The sequence below is a fragment of the Carex rostrata genome, chromosome 24, assembly GCF_964058835.1.
Source record: "Carex rostrata chromosome 24, lpCarRost1.2, whole genome shotgun sequence".
Taxonomy (NCBI): domain Eukaryota; kingdom Viridiplantae; phylum Streptophyta; class Magnoliopsida; order Poales; family Cyperaceae; genus Carex; species Carex rostrata.
Window position 1 is genome coordinate 8,429,562 of NC_135941.1, and position 20,644 is coordinate 8,450,205.

General features: G+C 34.4%; 2 protein-coding genes across 3 annotated transcripts; both read right to left on the reverse strand.

The window, feature by feature from the left end:
- Nucleotides 1-368: 368 nt before the first annotated feature.
- On the reverse strand, nucleotides 369-5,060 carry LOC144575888 (putative ATP-dependent helicase C29A10.10c). Its single transcript, XM_078326139.1, has 7 exons — nucleotides 4,836-5,060; nucleotides 3,652-4,200; nucleotides 2,043-3,314; nucleotides 1,410-1,737; nucleotides 1,007-1,262; nucleotides 695-911; nucleotides 369-573 (listed from the first exon to the last, which is right to left on the reverse strand). Exons 1-7 carry the CDS (start codon nucleotides 4,977-4,979, stop codon nucleotides 535-537), a joined length of 2,805 nt encoding a protein of 934 aa, XP_078182265.1. The 5' UTR covers nucleotides 4,980-5,060; the 3' UTR covers nucleotides 369-534.
- A 1,710-nt stretch (nucleotides 5,061-6,770) lies between these two features.
- Nucleotides 6,771-11,369, reverse strand: LOC144575880 (putative ATP-dependent helicase C29A10.10c). 2 transcript variants are annotated; one of them, XM_078326133.1, is made up of 8 exons: nucleotides 11,214-11,369; nucleotides 10,539-11,084; nucleotides 9,615-10,158; nucleotides 8,836-9,542; nucleotides 8,092-8,419; nucleotides 7,551-7,806; nucleotides 7,045-7,255; nucleotides 6,771-6,921 (listed from the first exon to the last, which is right to left on the reverse strand). In XM_078326133.1, exons 1-8 carry the CDS (start codon nucleotides 11,250-11,252, stop codon nucleotides 6,871-6,873), a joined length of 2,682 nt encoding a protein of 893 aa, XP_078182259.1. In that variant the 5' UTR covers nucleotides 11,253-11,369; the 3' UTR covers nucleotides 6,771-6,870. The 2 variants fall into 2 exon arrangements, with proteins under 2 accessions (XP_078182259.1, XP_078182260.1); XM_078326134.1 differs by lacking the exons at nucleotides 6,771-6,921; nucleotides 7,045-7,255 and adding an exon at nucleotides 7,428-7,545 and having other exon boundaries at nucleotides 7,599-7,806.
- Nucleotides 11,370-20,644: the final 9,275 nt, after the last annotated feature.

Genomic DNA, 20,644 nt, shown 5'->3' on the forward strand with positions numbered 1-20,644 from the left:
AAATTAATTAATGGAATAAAATGGAAAAAGAGATATCTGTTTTCCCTTCATTTATCTTTCTGGTTGCTACATTGTTTTTAATCTTTTATTATACATCAATATGGATTTGACAGAAATATGTAGATTCAACTAATAACATTAACTCAAACCAAAAAATAAATTTTCTCTCTGCCTCCTTTAGTTTCATACCTTCTCCTAGTATAGAAAATAAGTATATGTAGATACTCCTATGATTTTAAAATATTAAAATTGAATTGAATTGATTGTTAACAATTGTCTGATTGGCTTGTTTTTATGTATTTAATTACCCATAAATAAAATGTAACTGCATGTGAGATTAAGAAGACTGGCACTATATATAGTGCAAATTGATGAAGAACCTGACTCAGCATCAATCAATCCAAGATATATATATATATATATATAGTACAAAACAAGCTACTATTAGTATTAGCATTAGGTTTTAAAGCTTGGTATTGCAAATTTACTAAAATTTAGAACAACAAATTAATTTAGGTCTTAGTTCCTGGGCCTTCAACCACGTGAGCCTGATGGCCTGTTAATGTTATTACCCTGCACACAAAAACCAACACTATATTACATCTGATCGACGCTTCTTCACATGCAACAATTTCGATCTCAACTATATATTTTTCTCAAAATTAAAATAATCTTGTGACATTAATTAATTTACCTTGGACTTGGGTCCACTTATGTGTAGAGAATCGAAATGAGTTTGAAGCTCATCTTCTTCTATCACAGCTCTAGCTCTAATTATTGCACTGTGAAGCTCTTTGTCTTCTTCAGATTTGAAAAGGCAATCACGGTTTTTGGCGTCACAAATGATCTTTTGCCAAACAGACTTTCTCTTCGAAAGAGTGCTTGCATTTCCTATTATATAGAGGCAATGCCTAAAAATACAATAAAATAAAATAAATTAATTAATTAGTACCTCCACTTCATGAGTCAAACAATTTTAACAACTTGTTAGTTACAAGAGACTTACTTAGCCCTTGTAAGAGCAACATTGATCCGGTTGATCTTGTATAAGAACCCAATAGATCCTGCACTGTTGCTTCTCACAGTAGAAAATATTATTATATCCTCCTCTCCGCCTTGAAACCCATCAATAGACCTAACCTTCACCTTGAATCTTTCATGCATGTCGTATGTCGTCCCGAGTTTCTCCTCAATTAAGTTGACTTGTGCCTTATACGGCGACACCACACCCACAGTGAGATTTTGCCCCGAGTTGAAAGAATCTGTTTCAATGATAAACGGGCAATTAAAAGAAAGCAAAGTGGAGATATATGTATCAGTGTGTGCAATAATGCATATAATTAACAATTAACCAACTAAAGGTCCAATTTGAAAGCATCTTTATAAATGCCAATTGAGTACTGGATCACCTTTGAACAATTTCTTTACAATGTAAATGACGGCAGCAGCTTCAATTGGATTTCTCATGCTCCTTCCATACTTATCAGTTGTTTCCTTCCCCTGTTCAACATCTATAAATGAATAGGGGCCATACATTTTCCCCTTCAAGTACTGCCTCTCATATGCTGCGCATCTAACATTTGGGCCATCTGATATGCGGTTCTTGTAGAAATTGGAAACAGGAAATTTACTAATCGAGGGATGCATTCTGTACTGAACATTGAGAAGGTGCTTATGGTATCCCATCGAGCTTAGTCGCTCAAAAAGACTCCTCCCAAAATCAGCCTCAGCAGAAATCTACAATTGATATCATGCAATACATATGGTTATAATTAATTTCAAATTTCAAATTTCAAATTTGTTCATATATCATCTCAAACTTGTAAAAACAGGCAAGCACATAAGAGTCAACTCAACTATCAAGCATATCCAATTGAAATTTCTCATACTCATCTGTTTTTTTGTCATAGATTTATAATGACTGTTGCTCATCAATTTTTGGAAAAAGATTATATAAACTAAAAAAATCATGCACTCGCTATAACTATGCTTCTGGGTGTCTACCTATTAACTGGTTTCATATAGTAATAAGTAACACATACCGTGCTTTGGACCATAGCAGGAAGTTGACACTCATCTCCAATAAGCACAACGCTCTTGATCCCAGGTAGCAGGAGAGGAATCAAAGACTCAGATTCTTTCAGCTGTGCCGCCTCATCAACAACCAAAACTTCAAGTGGCCTGCTGTTTTCCATTTTCAAACCACGCAGCTTGAAAGAACTACAAGCTGTGCACAGAACACTCTTCACATTTTGCAACACAAACTCTTCAACTGAGCACTGCGTGAACGTGTTAGGAACAGTCAAGTGTCCCGATAAAAACCGCAGTTTTTCAAGCAAAAGATCTCTTGCATACACCAGATGTAAGAAGCTTTCGTTGCTTCTTGCTATAACTTCTTTCAAATTGCCTAGTGATGAATTGTCTGGGGGGTTTCTCACTTCAATCTTCAATTGCATTTCCAAAATTTTGTCAGATTTACTGCCTTGTTGGAGTACCTCCTCCATGATTGGTATCAAATTGAGCGTGTCGTGCATTTTTTGTAGTGTCTCTCGAGAAATTAATGCTCTTGGGAAATCATCTAAGAATATTTGTATGAAATATTTCAAATCTTCTGCTAATGAACCAAACCGGGTTTTAACATACTCGGTAAGTGACATAACTTCTGTTTTAACACACTCATCTTCGCCCTTTTGATCACCCAGGTACAATTTATTGAAAAACCAAGTTTTAACATACTCAGTAAGTGACATCTCTTCTCGGGTTTTAACGCACTCATATTTGCCCTTTTGATCATCCAGGTACAATTTATATTTCAAATAGCAATTCTCAAAAATATCAATCATGGAATTGATGCAGTGTCGAATGCCGGAAAGTGGTATGAAGCATTTCAAGAGCCGGGCAGCACGGTTCTCCAAGAATACTTTTGATAGACCTTCATCAATTTTCATGCGATCCTTGTTTCCAAATAACACAATGTCACTTTGGAAGAGATTAGATGAATCCCCGGTTAGTTTCAGAAGCCGAGAGGCCACCTCTACCACAGCTGTATTTGTAGGTGCACATGTAACTGTTCGGCAATTTTTAATTAGCATGAGTGCTAAGAGCATGCTAATTGTTTTGGTTTTCCCAGTGCCGGGTGGCCCCCAGATGAGCTTGAGAGAGCTTGTTAGATTTTCTCTCGAAGAAGCACAATCTAGAACAGCATTCAACTGAGAGTCATTCAGACCCCATCTTGATAAGAAATGCACAGCTTCCATGTCAGGTACATTTTGCAAAAATCTTGATGAAGAGAACATACTGTCTTCCATGGTACCCTGTGCAGAAACGCTTAAATCATTAGAAGAAACAATAAGAACAACAATGATGCACCATACAATGCTTGACAAAAGTTAGTATGAAAATGAAATTATTTGAATGTTGTCTATTTTCTTTAATTATCAGCTGGTATTGGCATCTTACCATAAAAGAAAAACACTGGCCATGGTGTAAAGTCAGGATATAAATATAGAATGACATGCAAATATACTGTAGGAAATGTGCAATTCACTGAACACTAGATATTTCTCTTTGTAATTTGTATGCATGCATACGGGACACCGATTACTAAGCATTCAACATACAAATTACTAATCTTCTTTGTTACTCACTCACCACAGAATTGAAACTTAAGACCTTCTTGATAATGGTGCTGCTGCTGAAATAATTAGAATTGGGGTCGAGCATTTTCCAAATCCGATTATATGTTAGGATGTTAAACGAAAACACTGCATACAAAGGTTCTTTGAGCTGATTGGTCTTAAAATCAACATCAACTGAAAATGAATTTGAAACTCTAATAATTGCATGGTTATCTGACAGAGCCCCCTCTTTGCCATTTTTACTAATTAATGCTACAGTATAGCACCATCCATTTCGCGACAAATCAGATATATGCTTTGATTTTTCTTTGGACAGAATAATTATGTCTGCCTCCTTAGGCACATAAGTTCCTCTCGAGTTTAATTCCTTCACCGGATTTGCAACTGTAATCCGGTATGAATTATCCTTTTCATGATTCACTCTAAGTATTTCAATGTATTGAGCATGGGAAAAGCCTTCCATTGCTGAGAACATGTCAGCTCGGGTCTCCTCCATCAGAGGAAAAGTGAAATAGTTGACATAGTCTTCGGAAGATTTAAATGTCTTCGGTATCTTCTTAATCTAGAAGACAATAAAACACGATTAATAATAATATATATTATTGTTAACATTATTACTATTATTATTATTATTTTGATAATTTGTTCAGCTTCAAGTTTCAACTTTCAAAGTTTCAATCGTGCAATAAGAGTCGCGTATGCTTATCGGGTAAGGGGACCCAGTACCAGGCCGGTAGAAGCAATTCTGGATGGGACAAACACAATCAAGGAAAGATGGTGAACATTGATCACATGCTTTATACTTTGGAGAGAAAGGTGTATGAGGGAATTAATTTTGTGAAATGGAGAGCTAGCTCGCCGCATCAATTACTGGATCAGGTGTTTAGTTTACCCAATGGAGACACACATGTGCGGTACCACGGCAACAGTTGGAAATCAAAACAACAGATTTACTTTACTAATCTCTATTTTCCCTTCTCTTTCTTTCTTTCTTTCTTTCTTTCTTTCTTTTATGGCTCAATCCTCATTGAGCAAATATGTTGTGTATTTTTGCTGGTGATTTCTTTGTTGTAAGAATTGCTTTCTATCAATAGAAACAGGGACAAGATCCTTGTTCTTTCCTCAAAAAAAAAAATCCAAAAAAAAAAAAAAAAAAATCTATTTTGTCTAAAAGATGATTTTGCTTTAGATATATACCTTGCTCTTGAAGAGATTTGTGTTGAATATATCATCCAATGACCAGGTGAAAACTATATGAGCCAAGTTTCGTTGTTTCTTCTTGTCATCTTTTACATCTTTTACACAAAATGAAACGAACTTTCCGCTCTCAAAATAACTCATCTTGAATTTTCTTCTCTGTATTAATTTTTCACTTCTCTCTTTCTTCTCCCCTCTTTATGTAGACTATCTAGAACTAGAAGCAGAGTAGTTGACTGAGACTGAGACTGAGACTGAGACGGAGAGAATTTATCAAGTTGGAAGCATTGAATACTTAATTTATAAGCAAGTCCTTTGTTATTTCTTTTTTGGCAAAATAAATATATAGTACCACTCTTTATTTTTTTAAATAAAAAGCCTTTTTCAATTTTATTAAAGAATTTTATCTATGATGTTTGTTACAATATTTTAGAGTAGGGAAAATATTATATATTACAAGAAGATGCAGCTAAAAAGTAGAGAAAAAAGGTAAAATTTCTTCTGTGTCCATATAAACTTTTAAAATAACCAAATTTTCCATCAAAACAACATAATGTTTCTTTATATTGTTTCTTTTACCCCTTTTATCTATTTATTTAACTCTTAATTTAATTATTTGAAATATTATTTTGACAATAATACCCTTGTATACTGGTGAGGTGATCTAACAACTCCAGCTATTGATTTGCCAGATTCTACCTACCATTCTAAAAAAGGCAGGATCCTAGGCAATTAAATAATTACAAGAGAAGTTACAAGAGAAGCTTCCTGGCTCCTGCCCTGCGCTAGCTATTGAATTCTCAATTTCTCATGTAATTTTTTTCGGATGAGGAAGGAAAATAGGTTTTGATTTGAGGTTTCTGTTGTGACTTGTGACCCAATCGGAAAATTGAACAAGGTACATGCAGAGTCAATATATATATATATATATATATATGCCAATCAGATACTATTTTTTTCCATTAATAATAGTACTGGTGTGCACTGTTTCGTATCTGGTTAGGACTTAGGAGCGAGTATTATCGGATCTGGATCTCGCAAATTGAGTTCGGTTTGAGAAGGATTCCAATTAAATAATATTTTGTCAACAAATATATGTTTTTTTATATTTTAATTGAGGGAACAATTAACCACGTACACAAGTGACCGTCTCACTTGGATCTCAAGAGTCAAGACTTAATTAGTTTTCCTCTTTCTTTATCCTTAATTAATTTTAATCTCTCTCATCTCTTTTAAACGATTCCGCTAGCTTCTCTAAATTCTCTGGTTAAAGTTGTGTTATTAATTATAATTATTTGCATTGCTGAAGCCGAGGAGTCGCTGTGAATTAATATAACTATGCATGCAAAGTGCAAACTAATTAAGTACTTAATTGATCATTTATTTCTTAAGAGATCGATCGATCGATCGATCAAGTAATAAAAATCTTGCCAGTCATTCCTCATTCTACAGTCTACACCTTCATTTTATTAATTAATTAATTAAGGAGGTGAAGGATAAAAATCATGCATGCTGGCTGTCTCTACTGTATATAAACTTTTTGCCGTTGAATCTAAGTGTCAAGCATTCAGCTAGGATCGATTAACCATTACATGCATGTCCACTGAGCTATATATATATTTTGCTAATTAATTAGCATACAGAAGGTTGTATCTTTTAAGAATTGTCTCACTGGTTTGCTTGCTTAATTTTATGTATTTATATTGCCCAAAATTAATATGTACGTAACTGTGAGATTATAAGAAGATTAATTGACACTATAGTGCAAATTGAATGTAGAGTATATAATTAAGCAAGCCAGCATCAATATATCCATCAAATTAAGATAAAGTACCAAATTAACAAACCAGTTACTTTGAAACAAAATATTAAAAATTCAAGAAGCAATCACCTGAGATTTAATATGCATGAGATATATGAAACAATTAATTTTAAAGCTTGGCGTAATTTAGTGAAATTTAAAATACTAAAAATGATCCAAATTTAGATAACATTAGGGTCTTAATTCCAGGGCCTTCAGCATGCATCGATCCATCTACCATTTATTCATCTTTTTACCGGATGAGCTTGACCGCCCATTAAAACCCTGCACAAAAACAAATTAAAAACCAAACTTAATTGTGTTAGAGACTAATTAATTATATATATACAAATTAATGTTAACCCATCAAATGTTTTTCTCAAAGAGAAATAATATTTTGACATTTACCTTGGACCTCGGTCCACTTATGTGAAGAGAATCAAAATGAGTTTCAAGCTCATCTTCTTCTATCACTGCTCTAATTATTGCATTGTTCAGCTCTCTGTCTTCTTCAGATTTGAAAAGGCAATCCCGGTTTTTGGCGTCAGAAATAATCTTTTGCCAAACAGACTCACTCTTCGAAAGAGTGCTTGCATTTCCTATTATATAGAGGCAATGCCTAAATACAATATATAATTAGTACCTCCACTTCAGTCAAGCATAATTAATAAAGTTGGAACAACTAACAGGCAAAAAAATAAAACATTTAATTAATTGATGCTATACAGTAAGCCAATTCAATTACTGAATCATCTGTGATCTTTATCAATGAGGATTATATATACAGTAAGCTAGCTGTGAGTTGAGGACTAACCAATGCTAACAATTAATCATTTAATTAATCGAAAGCAGCATAAGATTAATTTAATTAGTTGATATATATTTTAACAACTTTTTAGTCACGAGGGACTTACTTGGCCCTTGTAAGAGCAACATTGATACGGTTGATGTTGGATAAGAACCCAACAGATCCTGAAATGTTGCTTCGGACAGTAGAAAATATTATTATATCCTCCTCTCCGCCTTGAAACCCATCAATGGACCTCACCTTCACCTTGAATCTGTCATACATGTCATATGTCGTCCCGAGTTTCTCCTGAATTAATTTGACTTGGGCGTTATATGGCGACACCACACCCACATTGATATTTTCTCCCAAGTTGAAAGATTCTGTTTCAATAATAAATTCACAATCATAGAAGCACAATAAATTTACAATGCCCAACTATAAGAAAATAGAAAGCTCATCCATATATATCTAATATTTTGAATTTTTATGCAATTATTCTAACAAAATAGAAAGATTTGTTTGCTTCCAAAGTGGAGATATATCAGTGTACTCAATGCCTCAATGCCTCAATGCATAGAAGTAACTAGTAATACATAATAACCAACAAAGGGTCAAATTCAAAATAACGGTTTTAAATCTCTTAAAATGGCAGTTGAGTATTTTACCTTTGAACAATTTCTTTACAATGTGAACGACAGCAGCAACTTCAATTGGGTTTCTCAAGCTCCTTCCATACTTATCAGTTGTTTCCTTCCCCTGTTCAACATCTATAAATGAATAGGGGCCATACATTTTCCCCTTCAAGTACTGCCTCTCATATGCTGCGCATCTAACATTTGGGCCATCTGATATGCGGTTCTTGTAGAAATTGGAAACTGGAAATTTACTAATCAAGGGATGCATTCTGTACTGAACATTGAGAAGGTGCTTATGGTATCCCAAAGAGCTCAGTCGCTCAAAAAGACTCCTCCCGAAATCAGCCTCGTCAGAAATCTGCAATGCTAACTTAAGTGAAATCATGCAATATAGTGATAATTAATAACTTCAAATTTTGAATGTGTTCATATATAATTTCTATTAAAAAATCATTGGCATGGGCAGCTACAATTGAATATAAATATCGTCAGCTAAGCACAATCTTGTCATACATTTTTTCAAAATTGAAGTTATAATTCGTAAAAACAGGCAAAGGCAATATGCAAGCACGCAATAGGCAACTCAACTATCAAGTATATCCAATCTAAGTTTCTCATACGTACTCACCTGTTTTTGTCATAAATGTATATGACTATTGCTCATCAATTTTTGGAAAAAGATTAAATAAACTAAAAAAATCATGCACTCGCTATAACTATGCTTCTGGGTGTCTATCTATTAACTGGTTTCATATATTAATAAGCAACACATACCTTGCTTTTGACCAGAGCAGGAAGTTGAAACTCATCTCCAATAAGCACAACGTTCTTGATCTCGGGTAGCAGGAGAGGAATCAAAGATTCAGATTCTTTCAGCTGTGCCGCCTCATCAACAACCAAAACTTCAAGTGGCCTGGTTTCATTTTCTGTTTTCACACAACGGAGCAGCCTGAAAGAACTAGAAGCAGTGCACAGAACACTTTTCACATGTTGCAACACAAACTCTTCAACCGAGCGCTGCCCAAACATGTCTGGAATAGTCAAGTGCTCTGATAAAAATCGCAGTTTTGAAAGCAAAAGATCTCTTGCATACACCAGATGGAAGAAGCTTTTGTTGCTTCTTGCTATAACTTCTTTCAAATTGCCTAGTGATGAAATGTCGGGGGGGTTGCTCACTTCAATCTTCAGTTGCACATCCAAAACTCTGTCAGATTTACTGCCTTGTTGCAGTATCTTCTCCATGATTGGTAACAGATTGAGCATGTCACACATTTCTCTTAGTGTCTGTCGAGAAATTAATGCTCTCGGGAAATCATCTAAGAATATTTGTATGAAATATTTCAAGTCTTCTGCTAATGAACCAAACCGGGTTTTAACATACTCGGTAAGGGACATCACTTCTAGGGACTTATCATCCATTACTTCTCTGGCAACTTCTTCTATAACTTCCCCACACTCATCACCCACAACTTCTTCTATAACTTCCCCACACTCATCACTCACAACTTCTTCTACAACTTCCCCACACTCATCACCCCTCACTAGTTTTTTACAATCATCTTCCCCCTTTTGATCATCCAGATACATTTTATATTTCAAATAGCAATTCTCAAATATATCAATCATGGAATTGATGCAGTTTCGAATGCCCGAATGTGGCATGAAGCATTCCAAGAGCCGGGCAGCACGGTCCTCCAAGAATACTTTCGATAGACCTTCATCAATTTTCATGCGATCTTTGTTTCCAAATAACACAATGTCACTTTGGAAGAGATCAGATGAATCCTCGGTTAGTTTCAGAAGCCGAGAGGCCACCTCTACCACAGCTGTATTTGTAGGTGCACATGTAACTGTTCGGCAATTTTTAATTAGCATGAGTGCTAAGAGCATGCTAATTGTTTTGGTTTTCCCAGTGCCGGGTGGCCCCCAGATGAGCTTGAGAGAGCTTGTTAGATTTTTTGTCGAAGAAGCACAATCTAGAACAGCATTCAACTGAGAGTCATTCAGACCCCATCTTGATAAGAAATGCACAGCTTCCTTGTCAGGTACATTTTGCAAAAATCTTGATGAAGAGAACATACTGTCTTCCATGGTACCCTGTGCAGAAACGATTAAATCATTAGAATAAACAATAAGAACAACAATGATGCACCATACAAGGCTTAAATCATTTGAATGCTAGCTGTCTATTTTCTTTAATAATTAATCTGGTATTTGCATGACATGTCAAATCGAGGCAGGCATCTTCCCACAAAAGATAAACACGTACTGTCCATGGTTGGATATTAATTAAGTCAGGATATAGAAATTAATATTATATTGCAAAAATGTCATGCAAACATATTGTATGAAATGTGGAATTCACTGAACACTAGATATTTCTCTTTGTAATTTGTATGCATGCATATGGGACACCGATTACTAAGCATTCAACATACAAATTAAATATTAATCTTCTTTGTAAGATACTCACTCACCACTGAATTGAAACTCAAGACCTTGTTGATAATGGTGTTGCTGCTGAAATACGCAGGATCGAGCATTTTCCAAATCCGATTATATGTTAGGATGTTAAAGGAAAACACTGCAAAGAGAGGTTGTTTGAGGCGATTGGTCTTAAAATGAACATCAATAGAAAATGGATTTGAAACCCTAATAATGGCTTGGTTATCAGACAAAGACCCAGCGTCGCCAGTTTTACTAATGAATGCTAGTGTATAGCGCCATCCATTTCGCGACAAATCAGATATATGTTTGGGTTTTTCTTTGGAGAGAATAACTATGTCTGCCTCCTTAGGCACATAAATTGCTGTTGAGTTTAATTCTTTTGTAGGATTTGCAACTGCAATCCGGTATGAATGTTTATCCTTTTCATGATGCACTGTGAGTATTTCAATGTATGGAGCATGAGAAAAGGCTTTCATTGCTGAGCACATGTCAGTTCGGGTCTCCTCCATCAGAGGAAAACTGAAATAGTTCACATAGTCTTCACAAGATTCAAATGTCTTCGGTATCTTCTTAATCTGGAAAATAAGTAATTAATTAATATATAGACTAGACATTTAATTAATTAATTTGTGTCAGAAGACATGATCTAGCTAGCTACAAAAGATATATATATATATATATATAGATGGATGCATGGATGATACCTTGTTCTTGAAGAGATTTATGTTGAATACATCATTCATTGACCAGGTAAAAACTACTTGCGCCAAGTCTTTACGTTCTTTCTTCTTATGATCATCTTTTACAATATCGTTTACACTAAATTCAAATGGAACGAACTCTCCGCTGCCAAAATCACTCATTTTAATTCTCTCTAGCTATTTAATTTCTTCTACCCGGCCGGCCTCTTTAGTTGTCTATCTAGAATTAATAATTCTGGGAGATAGAAGATAGAAGAATAGTCGCCAAACTTAATTGGTCATTTATAAAGTTGGATTGGAAGCATTTCAGTAAATGCTTAATTTATAAGCAAGTCCTTTGGTATTTCTTTTTTAATTGCCAAAATAAATTTATAGTACCACTCTTAATTATTTTTATTTTGTTTTAAATTCTATTTTATATCAGAATTTTATCTATATATATATGATGTTTGTTACAAGAAGATGTAACTAAAAAGTAGAGAAAAGAAAGAAAGAAATTAAGATAAGGTACGTACGTACTTTATAATTAAAAATTGCTTCAGTAGAATTTATATATTGGTAATTGGCATAGATAATTATTCATTTTTTCAATTGTACAATTTAAAATTTACAGAAATTTTGAGAGGTAATTGAATTTATTAAAATCAAATTTTGAGAGGTAATTAATTTTAATTTGTTGTGGCAATGGCAATGGTAACAGAAAATTGTTGAGCTCAATAAATGCCCGTGAAATGAATAAGCAGTGCACAGGTCCCACTCTCTCTCTCTCTCTTTCAGTTTCAGTTCCTTTGGAATCTAATTTTATTTTCCTTTGTCTAAAACGGGGAAACAAAGTGGTTTAAAGGAGATCTGAAATGTCCTTATTAATTAATATTTAAATATATTTTCTCAACTAAAAAGGTAGGAGGAGACTGGAGACTGACTCAGAAAGAAAGTAGGCATAGTAGGCATAAGGCATTCCTTCCTTCCTTCCTTATGACTTGATGACTTGGTGCCTAAGCCAGTAACAGTAAGCCTAAGCCCTCGGCTCCAAGTTATGACTTACTTTAACTTAAGGGATCTTCTCTTCTCTTCTCTTCTCTTCATATAACCTTTCCTTATATATGTATATATGGTTCATCACTTGGTTTATGACTGGAGTGGCCAGAAACGAACACACCCACGGGATACTTTTCATGTGCCACATAAAATCTCTCATTATGACCATACTTAAGACCCAAGTAGTCACTTTTTTTTACAATTCAAACTAGTTTGTTTTTTGTTTTGGAGAAAAGAAACTAGTCAGTTACTCGGATTTTTTTTATAAACCATAATTAAAAAAAATGTTTTATCAAACCAATATCATTAAGAACTCAAATGCCATTTCGGTCTCGAATTTTTTTTTGAACCGAAATGACATTTCGGTCTCTAGTGATTTTACAATTTTTTCAGACCTGCAGCCATAGAAAGTCCTAAACTTAGAGTTCCGGCAGAAACAAGAATTGTTCCTGGCTAAAACGGGGGTCTTGGCCGAAACTGAGCTGAAATAGAGGCGCATAAAAGAAAAAAAAAATACATGAGATGCCAATTCTGTCCCAGTTAAAAAATAGTGGACTGAAATGGCATCTCGGTCCAACATATTACACCAACGGCTACACCATTTTTTTATAAAAAAATATAAAATTACTAGGGACCGAAATATCTCTTTGATCCAAAAAAAAAAAAAAATTGAGACCAAAATAGTAATTCGACTCTTATGGTTTTTTTTTTTTAAAATAATTATGTTAGGATTGGTAAAAAAAAAAAAAATTAATTTGGTTTAACAAAAAAAAAATTTCCAGTTACTCAGCAATTGCGTGGAAATTTGGAGCAGAGGCGAGCCGCTTCAGATTCCTGGGATGTCATGATTACACTCGGGTAAAGAGTTTAATAGAGCAGATTTTACTTCATGCAGATGAGCTACTGTAGAATCAAAACAGCACTGAATATGATATTTGCACCACATGAAGTGAAAACTACGCGTTGAATCAGCAAGTCTGTTGGTTTCTCTACGACCGTTCAAAAAAACTTATTGACTTGTAAATTGTAAATTGTAATAGTTACAACTTACAACCACAAACTAACTATTACAAGTCAATAAGTTGAAACTCCTACCAAGACTTTCAAAAGGACTTGTAATTGTTACTAGTCAGCATTTAATTATATTTTTTATTCTTAAGTTTCAAAATTTTGAACAAAATTAATTGTTTCTTAATATAATAAATTTTACAATTTTCAGCGTTTTTATTTGTGTGAATGTCAGATGTGTTTAAATTTTTTGTTAAAAAATGAGATTATATAATTATTTATCCCTTACATTGCTGAAAATAAAACGTTAAAAAAAATTATTTTTACTTATTCAGTAAATTTTTAATGATAAACTTCCTTTTCTAATGACAAAAAGTGATAAATATTTTTTTGCACAATAGAAACGCTTTCTGGAATTAAATTTGAATAAATTACATGCTAATTATAAAGAGTAATGATTTCATCCCCCCATTCTAGTCCCCTAGCAGTTCCCCTGACCATTAACTACTTATGGTAACTATTTTTTTCATTCTAGTTAGTCTTTTTAACTGTTTTGACCCCTCTTTCTCTCCTGATCAACCCAAAAAAAAAAAAAAAATCACGCTTTTCACAGCCTTCACAGGCTCCGCCCCTTCTCTTTCTCGGCGTGGTGCACCGTTGAGATCTGGCAAGGAGAGCATGGTGCACTGTTGAGATCTGGCGAGGAGAGCGTGGTGCATCGTCGAGATCTGGTGGGGAGAGCGTGGTGCACCATTGGAGGGGGTCCACGCTAGTCCAACAAAGGTTGTCAGAGTGCAAGATATGAATACTTCATTAGTTGGAGATGCATATTTTATGTTGTTAGATATAAATACTTCATATCTACATTAATTAGTTATAAATACTTCATTATTTGTTAGATATGAATACTTTATACCTTCAATATGAATAGTATTAATGTCAGGTGTGAATACTTACTATAAAAAAGATTTTAAGTGGATTGAAGAGGTATTGGAAGAGATGTCCCAGAAGAGGTGTCTAATTTTGAATTGTATAAATTATTTTTTATATGTATGAATACTTCATTAATTAAATATGAATATTTCATGTTGTCAACATATGAATATTTCATATTGTCAACACATGAGTACTTCATTTGTTAGATATAAATACTTCATTGTTTAGATATGAATATTTCATTAGTTTGATATGAATACTTCATTGTATAGATTCTCTGTAGTGGTTCCCAATCTTGGCAAATGTTGCTTTCAAACGGTTGCGGTCCCCAATCCAGGCTGTCAGTGGTCCTCCTGGTCGTTACTGGTCCCCAAAATTAGTGGTCCCCCAACAGTTTGTGTTTATATTTGACCAATATTATAGATAATAAGTAAGACTACTTAAGTCCATAGGTATGAATATTATGCTTGTCAACAATGAAAAATCGCGTTAGCCCTGCAGGTTGCCTATCACACGTTTTTTGTCCAAGTCAGTTAGTGGTCCCCTGTCGCACGTTTTTTGTCTTTTAGCGTGGGAGACATTTAGGAGACTGATATGGAGGTACTGTTAGTCCATCCCAATTATAAGTATTCTTAAATGACATGTTAAAGGTGCATAAATCATGGGCTAGAATAAATTATTCTAGACCGAACATTCACTTTAATTTTATTTATTCTTTTTCAAACAAAAAAGGTTAACTTTATAAATAAAATTTTAACGTCCAGTTGATCAGATTCATTTTGCATTTTGTTTATGTTCAGAACTGAATTGGATCTAGATCGCGATATAATTAAATAAAAGCTTCATTTTTGTTTTTAACGAAAAAATAAAGATCAAGTTCTCCTGCTTTATTAAAAGCAAAACACCACAGGGGTTTAAATATTACAGTAAAAAATATTAATTAAGTGTGTAAATGGAAAGGAAAAATGAATGGAAATAAACCAACATGTGTCATGCGTTACATGTAATTAAATTTTTAATCAATTCTTAAATCCGGCTGCTTATACATCATTTCGGATAACAAAACAAAGTGGGGACCATAGTCGAGCATAGCCGATTGGAGTCAAAAGTGCAGTATCATCGAAGATAAAGCATAGAGTTTCCATTTTGATTAGAGCGTGACGGAGAATAGATCTGATCATCGTCGGAGCGCAGCAGCGATCGAAGAAACAAATCTAATTGTGGTACAAGATGGAGATTAAAATATTAGAGTACCGTGAATATTAATATTAGCAAAAGAAACTTGACAAGCACAGACTAATCAATTAATCCTGACAATAGAACGAGTAAAGGCATTATATTAGCAAAAGAATTAGAGCTAGAAGAACCAAAATCAACAGCATATATTATAGTCAGAACGGTCGAGAAGTTAATTAGAAATATGAGAGCCCTCTAGATCTAGACCATGACATGTGTCTTAATTCCTCTGACTGGTTGCTTACCCATTCATGGGTCTTCCACCTGTTGCCTGTTGGTAGAAATATAAAACGCGGTAACAAAGTAGACAAAGGAAAGGATGCCACAGCCCACAGTTAAGGAACACACCGAAGTGATAGTTTTCATGTGACACATAAAATCGATGATTATCCGTCAGAAAACATACTTAAGAGTTAAGAGTTAAAGACTCAAGTAGTCGAAATTTTTTTATAAACCATAATGAATAAATCAATTCTTCCGGAACCAGCATGATTACTTTGTTTTTTTGAAAAACCAGAAGGACCGAGTGCTCCATTCGGTCTCCAATTTACCCTTTTCTCCAGACCGAATCGAGCACTCGGTCTCAACTATTTTTTCAACTTTTTCCAATTTCCTGTGTAGCGGATGGTGCGGTATATGCCTCCAGACCGAATACAGCATTCGGTCTTGATTTTTTTTTTCCAATAAAGTCCATTTCCACCGACAATTCACATCATTAGAAGTTAGAAATGGTGCATTAGAAGTTAGAAATGGTGCAGTATATGATAGCACTTTCACCTTTTGTTTCTGTGCACGCACCGACATAATCCGTCTATATAAGACATAGAGCATTATGTTAGCTGAAAATCAATTCTCCCAAGCGTATCCAATTCACTCCTTTCTCAAGTTTTGCTTCTCCAATTCACTCTTCCATTTTCACCATTTATAGCTGAAAATCAAGCTCCATCACAATATTGTGTTTTTACATATCGGCCTCTGCATTGTGTTGGTAGCTTTCATCTAAAGATTATAGTAAGTTTTTTTTTTAATTACGTTCATAAGAGCATCTTTTATTTGAAGATATTAACTGTATTTTTATTTTCATTAGAAAAATCATATAAAATAAATAAATCGATATATAAATATTGATTGACATTAGCTAAATACTTTTTAAGACAAAACATACACGTAATTATATTTTATAGAAGGAGTCAAAATGTTTACCATTTCTTATGCTCCACTGTATATGGTCAAATTTTCTTGCATTAGAAAATTAAGATTTTAAAAGAAAAATGTAACTTCAAAAAAGTTATAATTATTTAGTTTTTTTTATACAAAGTAATGAAGTTGAAAAGTTTTTTTTTTTTATTGATCTTGAGGGTTTACCATTTCGTGATTTTATATAAAATGAACTATATTTTTTAACATTCTGACATGATAAGAAAATAAAAGTTACATGCAACTTCATAACTTTTATAAATTCTCAGTTTGAAAAAATAATATAAAGACTAAGGTATATTGTTTCACAAGCGCTTGCTGCTTTTGAATGATAATTTTTTGTGTGGTGATATACTGATAAATAATTAATTAGATAGTTTTGACAGTTCTTAGCAATTTTTGTGGTGATATACTGCTTTTTGAATAGTCAAATTATTATTTTAACCTGACACAAAACTTAAATTAAATTAAATTCGACTTAAAATAAATCTAAATTATAAAATTATAAATCCCACTTAAATATGTTGTAAAATTAAAAATGATATCGATGATTGATTGTGAAATTTGTTTTTTTCAGGTAATGTCTCAAGTAATAATAAATGTTTATCATGAACGCGAAATTTCAGACGCACCGACCTGCACATTTGCTATTACTAACTTAACGAGTCTTGATGAGTTAAGAAAAAATATATATCTTGGCATTCGTTTGCTTCCTAGCCAGTTCGAATTGACAATCAGGGCACGTTTGAATACCGCACCCCCTGGCTCAGCAGAAAAATACCAGTTGTTTAGCATAGACAACGGAACGATATGGCACATGGTGCTTGAACATGCCACTCCGGTACTGAATTTTGAACTTCTTGATTTAGTGGTTGAGTCAGTACCATTTGTTAATCAGACCAATTATGACCCATATCCGGGTAGTGTACCTGGAAGTAGCAGAGACCCAACGGTGTCTGATTCACCCATATATTGTGATAACCCAGCCGAAATACCGATAGTGGATGATTTGGTAACTCGTTTTAATGAGATGAATAATAATACTAGCTCAGACACAAACTCTAGCTCAGACACAAACTCTGACCTTGGTGGCTCAGCTGTCGGGGAAGATGATATGGCTGAAATGGAGGATCAAATTAGAATGCAAGATGTAATGAAGGAGTGGGTAAATTCTATTCCCTTTATTAATCGAGGATTGCAGCATCCTTTTCCGGCATTTAATGACGATGTGCCGATGCCGTACAAGGATGAAGCATTTTTTGGTTATCCACCCAGAATTGACGGTCAATTTTCAGTGGGACAGATGTTTGACTCCAAAGCCGATCTTAAATCTCAGTTGGGTGAATTTGCCCTAAATCATAACTTAGAATTACAACAAACCCATACCAATCGTACTGGCTATATAGTTATATGTAGAGCAGAGGGTTGTCCATGGAGGGTATGATTTAGGGCACCACTTTCTAATGGATGCCCTTCTATTCTAATGGATGCTATAGAGTTGAAAATGTCAGACATATCATCATGCATGGCAGTTTCTGGAATATGGACATCTGGATTAATTGGAAATTGGTTTGGGATATCATCGCTAATGTCGATAAGACTTAGATCGGTTGGTACTCCTGCCCTCTCAAGCATGGCTCTGAACAGTGCGATATGCCCGAGATCAGATAGGAAATCACGACTACTTTCAAGCAAAAGTCGTCCAAAAGCCTTTTGTCCAGGTGTCTGCACCATGATAATTCCTCTTGCGGTCTGTTTCAACATGCGAAATCTCTACAAGAAAATGATATTTTAAAAATATTATTTGTGTAATCCAATAAAATAAAATAACATGTTAAAAAGAAAAATTAAAATACTTACGGCACGGGCTTGAATTAGGGCATCTGAGACATACCCAAGATTTGCTACATCTCCTTCCGGTTCGGGCACGTTCTGGCTCAGAATTTCTTCGTTGTTTTGATTTGGAAACACTGAATACATGCCATTGTCGAAGAACCATTGCATATACCCGTCATACCTTGGATAAAAGTGAAACTTAACAAAAAATTTCTACCATTGTTAAATGTGAATATTTTATTTTCAAAAATTTAATCGTACCTGTCCGGAAGATAAGGAATAAGCTGTCCATCTTCAGAAAGTTGTGCTAACAACTGGGGATGTGTGTCGATATGACTCAGCCAGTGGTCACTCCAGTCCACAGAGTGATCATCAAACAACCCGTGCGCTCGTGTGTATTTGCGAATCTCTTCAAGATGGCTGAAGGGTAGAGGAGCCGGCGGAGGAACTGCCTGATATAATCCGAACTGCCGAAAAACCCTCTCGGGAAAGTGAACCTCTACCTCCCAGAAATGGATGCACCACACGCGACATGCAAAGTACGCCTGGTCTCTTATCCCGGCCCCATGTAAATTATTTACATAAGATATGTACGGCCTCCAATTGACAACATCGGACCTCAAACGCTCAAACTGATTCCGAATTTGCTCAATACCTACGTTGTAAACATATGACAATTACATATTGAATCAATACATATTTATATGGAAAAACATAATAATTATTATTAAAATGTACCTCTCGCAGGGTTACCCTCCCACTGATGCGGAATAGTCCACGTTGCTCCATAAGCCAGTCTCTCATCTATGATATTGTTGCCAAAGTGTACATCGTGTGGTACGGGCCGGGCTATAGCAAACCGGGTCCAAGACCACATCTGAAGCAGCAGTAATGGACCATTAATTGATCCCACTTTATACCTGCATGCCCGTGACAACTGGCGATACAGGCAAGCGAGCACAGCGCCTCCCCAGTTGTAGTGGTTCTCACCTCGAGGTCCCAAATATTCCAAGAATGGTAAGTACATTAACGAGACGGAACTTGAATTCGAATCCGGAAACATTATAGACCCGAACAAGTACATTGCATATGCTCGTGTGTGCCGATCTATTATATCCCGGTTATCCACTAGTGCCAAATTCGTATCATTAAATTTTTTTTTCAACCATATCAGACGCATATAGTTTTTTGAGATTGATACCTTTTCATTGGGTTCACCCTTATTCTCCACCTTTTTATGATAAAATTCATCATCATCCCATTCATAACCATCATACACTTCGTGTCCTAGACAATCTAAGATCAATTGTGAATATTCATCATCGGTACATCCACAGATAGCCTTCCCTGTAAACATAGATGTTAAACAAAATTATACTAGTACAAAATTTCAATTAATAACAAAAGTATAAATTAGCAACAAAAAATATTTTACCAGTAACAGATAAGCCCCACAAACAGCTAACATCTTCCAATGTCACTGTGCACTCCCCCACCGGAAGATGAAAAGTATTTGTCTCGGGCCTCCACCTCTCAACGAGAGCAGTGATCAACCCTTTATCTATCAGACAGTGATGGACATGAACCATCTGATACAAGCCTAAATTTTTTAAACCTTCTTTCATCTTAGGCTGGTACCTAACTGCCATTTTGCAACTACCAGTACGCAGTTCAAAATCAGGCTGGAACGATAATTGACATGCAAAATTTTTTTTACAAAAATTAGATTTAGAATTCAAAAATTTAATAAGTAAATTTAAATTCAAACCGATATTAAATAAATACCTTCGTAGTCGCCGCATATAATTTATGTTGCTTTTGGGGCAACTGCAATAAAGATTGTTCACCTTCCATTTTCCACTACAATATAAATAAATTCATACAAAAAAAATATTAACATGCAATTCCAATTCAATATTGACATGCAAATATTGAATTAAATATTAACATTCATTCTATTATTTTTCATTATTCTACAATTACATTGGAAAAATCTAAATTACACTAAAAAAATAAATGATTGCAACAATTACTAAATGCTTGTACACTAAATAATTCTACAATTAATAGTTACAATATATAAACTTAAATTACGCTAGAAAAATAAATATAAATTAATACAATTACTACAAAAATAATTTATACTACAATTAAATTACAACATAAACTACATGCAAACTACA

What these genes read in the sequence shown, in the direction of transcription:
- LOC144575888 (XM_078326139.1), bottom strand. Translation starts at nt 4,979, where the DNA reads ATGAGTTATTTTGAGAGCGGAAAGTTCGTTTCATTTTGTGTAAAAGAT. An exon ending in CTGCTATGGTCCAAAGCACG is followed by an intron (nt 1,738 to 2,042) that starts GTATGTGTTACT and finishes TATCAATTGTAG; the next exon opens with ATTTCTGCTGAGGCTGATTT. An exon ending in TAAGTGGACCCAAGTCCAAG is followed by an intron (nt 574 to 694) that starts GTAAATTAATTA and finishes TTTTGTGTGCAG; the next exon opens with GGTAATAACATTAACAGGCC.
- LOC144575880 (XM_078326133.1), bottom strand. Translation starts at nt 11,252, where the DNA reads ATGAATGATGTATTCAACATAAATCTCTTCAAGAACAAG. An exon ending in TCAAAAGGGGGAAGATGATT is followed by an intron (nt 9,543 to 9,614) that starts GTAAAAAACTAG and finishes AGTGTGGGGAAG; the next exon opens with TTATAGAAGAAGTTGTGGGT. An exon ending in TGTAAAGAAATTGTTCAAAG is followed by an intron (nt 7,807 to 8,091) that starts GTAAAATACTCA and finishes TTATTGAAACAG; the next exon opens with AATCTTTCAACTTGGGAGAA.